The sequence below is a fragment of the Chiloscyllium punctatum genome, chromosome 42 (genome assembly GCF_047496795.1).
Source record: "Chiloscyllium punctatum isolate Juve2018m chromosome 42, sChiPun1.3, whole genome shotgun sequence".
Taxonomy (NCBI): domain Eukaryota; kingdom Metazoa; phylum Chordata; class Chondrichthyes; order Orectolobiformes; family Hemiscylliidae; genus Chiloscyllium; species Chiloscyllium punctatum.
The window spans coordinates 16787887-16800032 of record NC_092780.1 but is presented as its reverse complement, the minus strand read 5'-3'; the positions used below and the strand labels follow the sequence as shown (position 1 = coordinate 16800032).

At 38.0% G+C, this 12146-nt stretch overlaps 1 protein-coding gene across 7 annotated transcripts in view; it reads left to right on the top strand.

Annotated features, from left to right (window-relative positions):
* stat3 (signal transducer and activator of transcription 3 (acute-phase response factor)) overlaps positions 1-12146 on the top strand; it is a 52652-nt gene that overhangs the window by 14915 nt on the left and 25591 nt on the right. For 4 of the 7 annotated variants that reach the window (XM_072561519.1, XM_072561514.1, XM_072561518.1 and 1 more), the window contains 4 exons: positions 8203-8352; positions 9319-9463; positions 10387-10485; positions 11325-11417. In XM_072561519.1, the coding sequence (XP_072417620.1) occupies positions 8225-8352; positions 9319-9463; positions 10387-10485; positions 11325-11417 (465 nt within the window). In that variant the 5' untranslated portion in view covers positions 8203-8224. Of the gene's footprint in view, positions 1-7094; positions 7282-8202; positions 8353-9318; positions 9464-10386; positions 10486-11324; positions 11418-12146 lie in introns of all 7 variants that reach the window. The other 3 variants (XM_072561513.1, XM_072561516.1, XM_072561515.1) reach the window with 1 other exon arrangement.

The following is a 12146-nucleotide window of genomic DNA, read 5'->3' as shown; positions in this document are numbered from 1 at the left end:
GTGTCATTTACATAAATGATTTGGATGTGGGCATCAGAGGTACAGTTAGTAAGTTTGCAATGACACCAAAATTGGAGGTGTAGTGAACAGCAAAGAGGGTTACCTCAGATTACAACAGGATCTGGACCAGATGGGCCAATCCGCTGAGAAGTGGCAGATGGAGTTTAATTCAGATAAATGCGAGGTGCTGCAATTTGGGAAAGCCTATCTTAGCAGGACGTATACCCTTAATGGTAAGGTCCTAGGGAGTGTTGCTGAACAAAGAGACCTTGGAATGCAGGTTCATAGCTCCTTGAAAGTGGAGTCGCAGGTAGGTAGGATAGTGAAGAAGGCATTTGGTATGCTTTCCTTTATTGGTCAGAGTACGGAGTGCAGGGGTTGGGAGGTCATGTTACGGCTGTGCAGGACATTGGTTAGGCCACTGTTGGAATATTGCGTGCAATTCTGGTCTCCTTCCTATTGGAAAGATGTTGTGAAACTTGAAAGGGTTCAGAAAAGATTTACAAGGATGTTGCCAGGGTTGGAGGATCTGAGCTATAGGGAGAGGCTGAACAGGCTGGGGCTGTTTTCCCTGGAGCGTCTGAGGCAGAGGGGTGACCTTATAGAGGTTGACAAAATTGAGGGGCATGGATAGGATAAATAGGCAAAGTCTTTTCCCTGGGGTCGGTGAGTCCAGAACTAGAGGGCATAGGTTTAGGGTGAGAGAGGAAAGATATAAAAGAGACCTAAGAGGCAACCTTTTCACGCAGAGGGTGGTACGTGTATGGAATGAGCTGCCAGAGGAAGTGGTGGAGGCTGGTGCAATTGCAACATTTATGAGGCATTTGGATGGGTATATGAATAGGAAGGGTTTGGAGGGATATGGGCTGGGTGCTGGCAGGTGGGACTAGATTGGTTTGGGATATCTGGTTGGCATGGACGAGTTGGACGGAAGGGTCAGTTTCCATGCTGTACATCTGTGACTCTGACTCTGACTCTAACTGAGCATCGGGGCAGAGTCTAAATAAAATTAGCTTAAGTAAATCATCAATATCGGGAAAATTAATGGAACTCGACAATTATACAGGTCCTGATAGTTTCCATCTATAGTTGTTAAAGGAAATAGGAGAGCACATTGCTAATGCCTGAACAATAATCTTTCAGAGTTCCCTGGCCTTGGGAGGTGTCCCTCTGGAAATTTTCTCGTCGCTCTGCTCTTTTAAGAGGTGTTATAGAAGAAACCAGGGAATCACAGACCAGTTAGACTACCATCTGTGGTGGGGAGATTGTTGGAGTCAATAATCCAGGATATGGGTAACTGATCACCTCAAAGTTTGTTAATCAAGGGGAGTCAGCACTGATTCATGAACGGTAGGTTGTACTTGACAAAACTCTTTTTGAAGAGGTGACAGAGCTGTGGACACATGTAAAGCAGTGGATGTTGTTTATATGGACATCTAGAAGGCTTTTGATAAGTCACATACAAGAGATTGTTAGCTAAGGTGGAAGTCCACAAAGTTGAGGGCAAATAACTGACGTAAAAAGGAAATTGGTTAAGTGACAGTAGACTGTTGAATAATGGAGAAGTACTTAAATTGGAAGAATGTGACTAGTGGACTCCTGCAGGAATCTTGGGTCTTCATTTATTCATAGTATTTGTTAACGACTTGGATAATGGTGTAAAAGTCAAACATTCATATTTGCTGATGACACAGAATTGAGCATCATTGTAGACAGCATTGGTGACAGCATACAATTACTACAGGATATTGATAGATTAGATAAATTGGCAAAGCTGTAGCAGATGAATTTTAATATAAGGACATGAGGTTATCCATTTCTGACCGAAAAAGGATGTGTCAGAATAATTTTCTGAAGGCACAAAGTTAAATACAGTGGATCTCCAACACGATTTGGAGATTGAGGGTCATAGCTTTTAAAATGCCAGGAATGGGTGAAGAAAATAGTCAAGAAGGCTAATGAAATACTGGCCTTCACACTTCAAGGGCTGGAATATAAGGATGCAGATGTTACGCTGCAGTTATACAAAACCCTGGTTAACCCCACTTCGAGTACTTTGCACAGATCTGGGTCCCACAACATAGGAAGGATGTTATGCCCCTGTAGGAGTTCATTTGCAGGTTTTCAAAGTTGATAATTTAGTCCTTGAAGTCCAGTTATGAGGAGAAGGTAGAAAAATTAAACTTTTATTCTCTTGGATTTAGAAGGTTAAGGGCTGATGTAATTGAGGTCTTCATGATATTAACAGGGAAAGAAAGATAAACTATTTCTACTGGTTGAAAATTCTAAAACCAAGGGGTATAGTTAGGGCAAGGGAGAGATTTATACACAGGAAGAATAGTGGAGATTTGGAATTCTCTTCCTCATACAGCAGTCGATACTAATTCAGTTGTCTATTTCAAATTTAAATTAAACAAGGTTTTATTAAGCAAGGGTATCAAAGGGTATGGGCTCAAGGCAAGCATATGGAGTTACGCTCCAGATCAGCCATGATCTTATTGAATGATAGAGCAGGCTTGAGGGGCTGAAAGGGCTACTCCTGTTCCTATGTTCTTAAAACAACTTCTTCAATAGGTTTCTTGTCCTGCAAGTACAATCTTTTACTTGTTCTTGATGTCAGTACTATGTCAACACTCAAAATGTAAATTAGTTTGTATTCATGTTGTTGTAACGCAAAACATCTTTGACTTGTGCAATATTATAGGGACTTGAGGCTGTTTTCGTTAGAGAGAAGAAGGTTGAGAGGTGACTTAATTGAGACATATAAGATAATCAGAGGGTTAGATAGGGTGGAAAGTGAGAGCCTTTTTCCTCGATGGTGATGGCTAGAATGAGAGTGCATAACTTTAAATTTGAGAACAGATGTCAGGGTAGTTTCTTTACTCAGTAGTAGGGGCATCTTAAATGGCCGTTGGATACACATATATGGATGAGAATGGAATAGTATAGGTTAGATGGGCTTCAGATTGGTTTCACAGGTCAGCGCAACATCGGAGGCTGAAGGCCTTGTACTGCGCTGTAATGTTCTATGTTCTATTGAAAACGTGCCGAGAGTGGATTATCAGGTGAATGTGGGGAAAGGATGGAGCGAGGGAGTAACAAGCAGTTAAACTGGTATGAGTTAAAACACACAACTAGTTATTCAGATTGTGACTAGAGCTTACTAAAGAAAGGTGAGATTTGAATTTAATAAATTTGACAATTTGTCCTCTTCAGGGGGAAAAAAATAATATTGCTGTAGATTGTTCCAATTGCCCAACTGTTTGTTTCATTTCCCTCAAGGAAGGCAATCTGTCATTCCGGACTGATCCAGTTGGATGACTACTTGGTTTCTGAAGTGGCTAAGGAGTAACTACAGCTAGATAATAAGGATGATCTTGTATGTTTCACCTCTTTCCTGAGAATGTTTTTAACAAAATTTGTTCATATATGTTCCCAATTTTCCTATTCTCCATTTTTGAAGTGGCATGAGACTTGGCTCAGTTGCCGAGGTCAGAATCAATGGCCTTGAGAACTAATATGATTATTTTACTTAAGCTCACTCCCAGTGGTCCTCTATTCCTGACTTGGGTATTTGGCAGAAACATTTCGAGAAAAAGGTACAAAGCAGGGTTTTTTTATTGCTGGGGCTCACTGCTACAGAAGTCTTGTACTGGTTGATGCGTTGAAATTAGAATTTCTAGACTTTTGTGGGTACGTTGTAGATTTCGTGTATCTTTCGTGCTGCATGTGAGTCAGGATAGGACATGCAACTTTATATGCAATAATGGTAAATCAAAAGCATACAAGAAGGAGAAGATTTTTCACTTGGAAAAATCTGTTTTGGAATTGTGGAATTGTTTTCCCTAGTTCTTTCTCCACAGCACTTCAATGTTACACAAAATGTAAATTCTGTGAAGGAAGAATTTATTTTACAACAGTTATTTATTAAGGGTAGTATTTCATTTTTGTTACTATTGACAATACTCCTGTCTGCATGATTTTGCTTTGTGAACAATCAACTTTTTTTTGCTCTTCAAAATGATTGATTGTGGTTTTTGAATGTGTACTTGGAATTTCCTTCGTTTTATCCTTACTCCTACTTCAAATGTAGCCTTTTTTGATTTTTTTTCCTGTCTAAACCACAGGATATCTTTGTCATGGCAATATGATGAATCACAAATGAGTAATTATGAAGAGGTCAGGTTTTCTCAAATGAAAAGAAGCTAGAGTACTCTTTAAATTACAAGCTTTAGATTTCAAAATGGAGCTGATTAGATCTTTAGTTTAATTTGATGCAGGGTAGTTGGAATTTCAATCTTAAGGCACAGAAAAGGATCCATTGCATACTACCAAAAAAACTAATGTTATTTACAAGATACTATGCTAGGACTGTTTTTAAAAAATCACTACATTGGACACACTAGCAGGAAATTTGCCACCAGGATACATGAACACCAACTGGCTACCAAAAGACACAACCCACTATCACTAGTTTCTATACATGCAGACAAAGAAGGCCGCCACTTTAACTGGGACAATACACACATCCTAGGACAGACGAAACAAAGACACGAGTGAAAATTCTTCGAGACATTTGCGTTGCTAACCAGAACTCCATCAATAAACACGTCGACTTTGACCTTATCTACATTCCCTTGAAAAAATGAACCGGAAATGACATCAACCACCTTCAGAAACCAAGACTTATAAATAGAGAAGCGGGACATACTACCAGTGATTCACCGGAGACTCTCATTGATGTTACCTAGTATGATGACGAAACGTTTGAAAACCAACCTTCAAGCTCAGCGAGCTAACTTGCATACCGAGGAGGATTATTCAGTTTATAACTTTAGAGTATTTGAGAGTTTCAGGTTTTAAAAAGATCAGTCCCCTGGTGTCACAATCTTATCTGAATTTTTTATAATTTTTTTTTAACCTGCTGTTCCCTCATTGGAAGTTTACAAAGTTTACACTTACTTGGCTTGGTATTTCCGGGGCTATACATCTCTTGTTCCTTAGAAATCAAGGACAAATTTTAGTCATTTATAATGTTACTCACTGGGATTTGTTTTGATGTTATTCCTTCTGTTTTGATGGGATTCTGTCCAACTCTGATGCTCTACACCTTCAGTTAGATAGATATTCCAGTAAGTTTCATTTTCATTTTAAAAACATGTATCTGATTTGTGATTTCAATTCATTTTGGATGTAAACAGTTTTTCAAAAAGGCTATAAAAGCATTGCTTGAACACTTACATCATGGAGTGAGTACATGTAATCATCACAGAAGATGGTGATGAAAAATGTGTTCATGGGGAATTTACCTTTCTGACTTGAAGTTGATTCTGAGCTAGTAAACTTTTATTTTCACATTTGATCCACTAATTGTCTGCATAAACAGTTGTAATTATTGCTACTTGGTGTTTGGACATCTGATAATCAAAGGTTTGCAAAACAACAGTTTTGCATGCTTTAAATAGACCTCTTTCTTCTGGGTTCTTCATGGTTCTAGTTGCCATTGAGTGCTCCTCTGGTGCATTGTCTGTTTGCATTTCAAGGTGATGTTATTTAATCTTGTATATTTCACCCTGTCCCAGAGAAACTATGGCATAGTGGTATTGTGGCTGGACTAATTATCCAGAGACCTGGGTGAGGTTCTGGGGCTCTGGGTTTAAATCCCACCACAGCAAATGATTAGAATTTTACTTCAAACAATACGGAATTTAAAAATCTAATGATTGTAGATTGTCATAAAAACACACTTGGTTCAGAACTTAGTTTGAGCTCCCTTCCTAACAGCCTTCTATAACAGTTCAAGGGGATGGCGCAGCTCATAACCACTATTTCATGTGCACTTGGACATGAATAATAATGGCCCAGTCAACAAAGCACCAGATCCCAAAAATGCCAGTGAAGGAAAAGAAACGTTGCCAATAATTCAGCATCTGCTCATTTTCACTGAAATTTAAGTAGAAGTATGAATAATGATTCTAAATGACTATCCATTCTAATAGTGGTCTTTCCATTTCACGTTTGTCAGACAGGGATTAGATGCTTCTAATAGTGGAGAAGTCACTTGGATTTGTAATCTACATCTTTTTCATCTTGTACAGCAAAGAGGTTTACATCTCTACATTCCCAATTGAAAGTTCACTATGATTATATTAAAATCAAACTGTAATGCAAAATGAACAATGTGTGATTTTTAAAATAAGAACTGAATTATATTTGTGTCCTATTCCAATTCACTAAAATACTTCACAATGGCTTTTGATGCTATTAAATCTTTTGAACAAAGCAGACATGGTTCAGCTCCTATTTAAAGCATGCACTTTCATTTCTGCACAGTGTTAGCAACCTTGCTTTTACTGTCATTCATGTAGCAGACTTAAAAGGGAAAATTGACTGCAAGACAAGGTAGAGTAGGTGGTGAAAATTCTTTTGTAGCTCACTTCGACCAGTTAAAAACAAAATTCCCATTGCTCTTACGCAGTTTCCTGCTGGTGCACAATAATGAGAACAGTCAATTCACAAGTAAACTTTTGTATATTGGAAAATAAAAATAGAATGTGAAACCATTCTGATCCAGGAGTTGTGTGTTTTTTTTCTCTATCCATGTTCATGCCAACTAATGGTGATGGTCTCTCTCAAAAATATTCAGGGGTGTCTTAAAACCAAAACAAAGTTCCACAAAGGAAAAGAATTATCAGTAATTTTATCCTTTTAAAAACACCTGGCTTAGAATGAATGTTTTTAAAAACTACTGTTCACCAACCTTAAATGATTTGAAAGGTTTCCTGTCTTCCTGCAGAATCATGCAATTTTTGCATTTTTACATTGTGCCACAGTTATGAGAATATCACTTCATTCAGTCACATCAATTGTATTAGTTGACTTAGTTTCTAGAATTAGTCGAATGTTGGTGATTCATACAGTTCAAAATAGTGATGTTTATTTGCATGTAAGTTCGTTTACTTAAGTGATAGTGTCTGGGATTTTCCTTTTTTTAGTTTTAAGTGTTGGGGTGGGCATCTTTTAAGAGTGAATAATAAATGCTCCCTTTCTTCATTTTCACCCCCAACTACTATCACCACCACCACCTCCATTAGCAAGGAAGCTTGCTGAATCAAATGCCGATCAGGCACTTACGTGGTGACCTAATGAGCATCTTGGTCAGTCAGTTCTCAGGGCGGTGATATCCTGACTACCCTGCCTACCAACCAGAGGCCAGCAGCCACTGTGAAGAGCAGGTACTTTGGAAACTCAGCAGCATTGAGATTCAAGAATAGCAGGGAGGTAAGTGACCTGTTTCTTGGGAGGGGTGGGGTTTGCATGAAGAGGGGTTTAAAGTGGTTTGAGGTAAGGGCTGAGGATTGGTTTTCAGTGGCCATCCTCTTTGTCCACCTCTGTGCCCCAATTCCTCACCAATTGAGGCAAATAGAATGCCTCCTCCCCCAACCCACAAGGCTGCTGCTCTTCTCATCTGCTAGGGTTAATCTGACTGGTGGTGGGATGAGGCTTTATGTGGTTGTTAATTGACCACTTAAGCACCTTTTAAATGTTGGCAAGTTGGGGAAGTCAACTATAAGCCTTGATTCCCAGAACCTAATTTCTGAAGTATTGGGAAGGTGGCAGATACCTCCCTGTTGTCAAGCTGCCCAATTATTTACCCATTTGACCACCTTTCTTCCTACCTCGCAGGAAAGGTAAATTATAGCCATTATTTCAGTTCAGGAGAAATTAGACTCTTTTTAGTTTACAGACAGAAAAGACACACACCAGCCAAATAAAATGTCTGTAAAATGACAGTTGTGTGGAAATAATGTAGAATGTGCAGGCCATGGTTTGTATGGTTGCATCACATCCTGAATGCTTTCAATATTTCTGCAATGCCACATCACTGACTTTATCATTGAAAAATCTGGCAAATTACTTTTGGAAATTCTGGTGCTCTGGCTTAATCATGCTTTTGGAGTTGATTGAACTGCTGAATTCCAAAGGAGTATTTTTAAATGGACAAATGTTCATGGTACTAGATCCAAAAGTTAATTTTAAATGCTGTCTTTTACAAAAATGTCTATTTTGTAGATACTTTCTTCAGGAGGTGCAAACATCATGTAATCTATATATTCTGAAAGTGGCTCTTCTTTTGTATGTGGACTGATTTGTGAGAAAATCTCTTTAGATGACAACTTATCAGAACTTTATTCTTTCCAGCTTTCAATAATTTCCTCCTACAATGGCGCAGTGGAATCAGTTACAGCAATTGGATACCAGATATCTGGAACAACTACATCAACTCTACAGTGACAGCTTCCCCATGGAATTGAGGCAGTTTCTTGCAGCTTGGATTGAGACCCAAGATTGGTATGTACAGCAATTTTGCAGATTTGAAGTTTCTTTCAAGAGCGGCAATGTTTTTTTTTTACAATTCTTTTGATTTTTGAAGAAAAGGCCATTCTAATTTCAGTCATCTTTGCTTTGATTAGGGAGGGACAAGATTTGCTGTGATTCCAAATCTTGGTCCACAGCCTATCATCTGCTACATTCTGTGCTGTATTATTCTATGTTCTATGTACTCATTTGATCACGAGTGTGTACTAAATTAACCAGCTTCTTGAAGGTTGCCAAGGAGCTTTCAACCCAACATGTTTTATTTGGAAAATCCATCTATTCTTCTTTAAAATAAACGTAAGGTTTCTTCACTGGTTTCCATTTCTTTAAAAAAATACGCTGGAAAGTATTTGTTAATTTTTTTGATACAGTGGAGTAACTAACCATTTTCTTGTTGCTTGTCATGTTCTATTATCCATAACTTGACTGAAATTCCTTCAAGCTGTTCACCACCTTGACTTGGGAACATATCACCGTTCCTTCAGTGGATCTCCGTATAACAAATGGATTGTAGTTTTTCTAAAAGGTAACACAGAACCATCTCCTCGAGGGCAAATAGGAATAGGGAACAAATGCTGGCCCAAAAAGCACTGCCCACAACCTATAATTGACTTTTTTTTTAAAAGAAGCATATTTATGTCTGAGTTATTGCAACAGATCAACAGCAGCCAGTTTCTTGGGACTGTACAAAACCTGTGTGCATGTCCTACAAAGTACTCACTTAGTTGCTCATTTTTCATTTACTTTCAAACTTAAGTTCTGAAATATATTCTGTTTTCAGTTTTTCTTTCTGCTCCTCTTTGAATAAATTTTGTTCTTTCTTTCATATTTTGGATATGTTTGCACTATCCATGATGTCACATTTTGTAATTAAGGTGCAGTTGTGGTAACTGAAGCACAATGGCTGACTTTTTAAAAAATCATTCTTTAACCTTCCAGGGCATATGCTGCAAGCAAGGAATCACATGCTACACTAGTGTTCCATAATCTGTTGGGTGAGATTGATCAACAGTACAGCAGATTTCTACAGGAATCCAATGTTCTCTATCAGCACAATCTGCGGAAGATTAAACAGTACCTGCAGGTACGTAGTTTGCCATTGATAGGTTTATGTGAAAATCAGTCATTAAAAATGGAAAATAAGAGAAGTGACAGAAGTTGTGTGCTTCCACTTCAATTGGAATAGGTTTTGTATTTTAATTTGCAAGTGCTGCCCATCAGGTTTTTTTGAAGTGATGATGCATTATAAAAGGTAGAACTCTAAAAGTTCAGATATGCATGTATTTAAAAGATTTGAATATTTTCCTGAACATCTGAGAAAATTAGTTTTTAAATTTTCTTTTTAAAAAGGACTCTACGATTCTCCGTGGCTTTTCCTTGATTGATTTATTGTCAGCCTCCAGCTATCACTCAAAGATGCATTAGTCTCTGTGTCGCGCGCTCTCGCTCTCTCGCTGTGTGTGTGTCTCTGCCTCTCTCACGCAGACACACAAACAGACCTGCCACCCCTCAAACAGATCATTGGGTGAATTGTTAAGATCTGACATTTGTCTGAACTGATTTAACTGTGGTTACATTTGTATAGCCAGGGATTCCTGAGGTGTGGGTACGTGTGACTATGCAGTTCCGTCTGTATAGAAAAGGTCACGTTTACAGATTGCCCAAGAAGGGGAAGTATTAGTAACGGTTCCCAACTGCTGGATATGTTTTCCTGCTGCTATGATTATCCTTTTGGTGTGTCAGGTTTGCATGTAACTTATGTTTGCTTCTTTTATCTAATAAGTTTTGAACTTTCTCAGATATCCATCCTGGCTTCCAGGCCCAAAATTTAGTCCATCTGGCTGCTGTTTCATTTGTTTGTTTGTTTGAAGTTGTGCTCCATCAACATGGGTATAAATGGCATTAAAGAAGAGAACTTTCTGTCTCTCATTTAATGAAAAATCATTTAATAAAAATTGCTCTGAAGGAATGTTCCCATTTTAATTAATTTTCCTTTTTATTTTACAGAACAGGTATTTGGAAAGGCCGATGGAGATTGCACGCATCATAGCTCGATGCTTATGGGAAGAAGCACGTCTTCTTCAAGTAGCAACGTCAGTGTCACAAGTGAGTGAAGTGAGATTGCAGTGTTACCAACCAGACTAGCAACATAAACCTCTTTATACATGCAACATTTATGCACATTTTTTCTGATTGTAAATCTGCACCCTTTCTTTAGAAAAATAATGCAAATGGCATTATTTTGGAAGTAAAGTATGCAATGAAAGGTGAAAATAAAATTCAAGTGTCATTTGGCCTATCGTCTTTGCATTGGCATGTGGCATTATTTCAATATACTCATTTGTGCCCTAATTTTTTTTTTTGTGCCCTTATCAGGGAGGCAGAGGGGGTAATTTTAGTCCACAAGCCTGACTTTTAAAAATGGCCACAGAAAATCCCAATTTTCAATCTGGATAGACAAACTGGATTGTAAATTGGAGCAGATCGTTCTGGAAGAACTGAGGATACTGCTAGTTCTGAGGAGGGTTTGGTGGATTGCCTGCCTTCAGACTCTTTCAGTACATCCCAAGATTTAAAACTAAAAGGTTAAAATATGAAACATTCCTCTAGCCATCACACATTAAGTACAGCCCAGGGAATGCAGGGCTTTTCCTACCTGGAATTGGAGTGTGGGGATCAGAGTGTGGCCTTTCTCTGTGGGGTTATGGAATGTCGCACTTCTTCCAGAGTTGGTTGGGAGGATGAAACTTAGAAAATTTTTAAACAAACAAAATAAGTGCCTTGTGCCTCTCCAAATTCTTTTTGCTGCTAATTTTAATAAACCGTTACAATTAAGCAGTAGATATGCCTTCTTATTTTCATGTTAGTCCACTGCTGAAATGCATGTCGGACATAAACCATAGGTACTGTAGCTTCTGTTTAATCTTTTTAAAATGTCTTTCCAGCAAGCTGGACAATCACCACATCACAGCTCGGTGGTAACTGAAAAACAGCAAATTCTCGAACACAATCTGCAGGATGTACGGAAGAGAGTTCAGGTGAGTCTATGAATTGCTGAGAAAAACCTACATTTTTTAGTTACAGTAGTAAAAAGGAAGTCATAGTTTTATACTAACAAATAAACTGAAAATTGGAGTCATATGGATTCATACAGTATGGAAAAAGACTCTTCAGTCCAGCCGCCCATGCCAAACACAATCCGAAATTAAATTCCTTCTAAAAGGTGCAAGGCCTAGAAAGATGAGTGATAGTCAAACAAAAAGAAATGGTTGTGCATATCAGACCTTGTTCAACATAAAAGTTTTAACCAATTTATATTGTTTTGACAAATTTACTCAGTCAATGAGAATCATTGTCAGTTGCAATTTTTTTGGGTATTTAGTTCTTTTTGTATGGATTAAAATCTGGTGTTTCTAAAATCTGAGGATTTGAAACATATATGTAGTAAATTATTGCTCAAGGGAAGAAGACGCTTTATGGATTACTTGGGAATAATTCTGTGTATATTAAAATTAGAGTTTGAAAACATGTACTCAAGTACAGGGATGCAGGCGTACAGTGAAAAGTGTACAATCTTGCTATTCCTGATGCCATGTTAGGTACAAAGTAGAAAAATAAAGGAACAAAGTTAAAAGTCAAACATTACAGTCCTTCTTAGTATTAAGTAAAAAATAGAACATTTAAAGAAAAGGAAAATATCATAACAGCTTTGTTCTGTACAAATCCAGAGCTAATGCTAGGTACATAGGAACTGAAAGAGGCTGTTC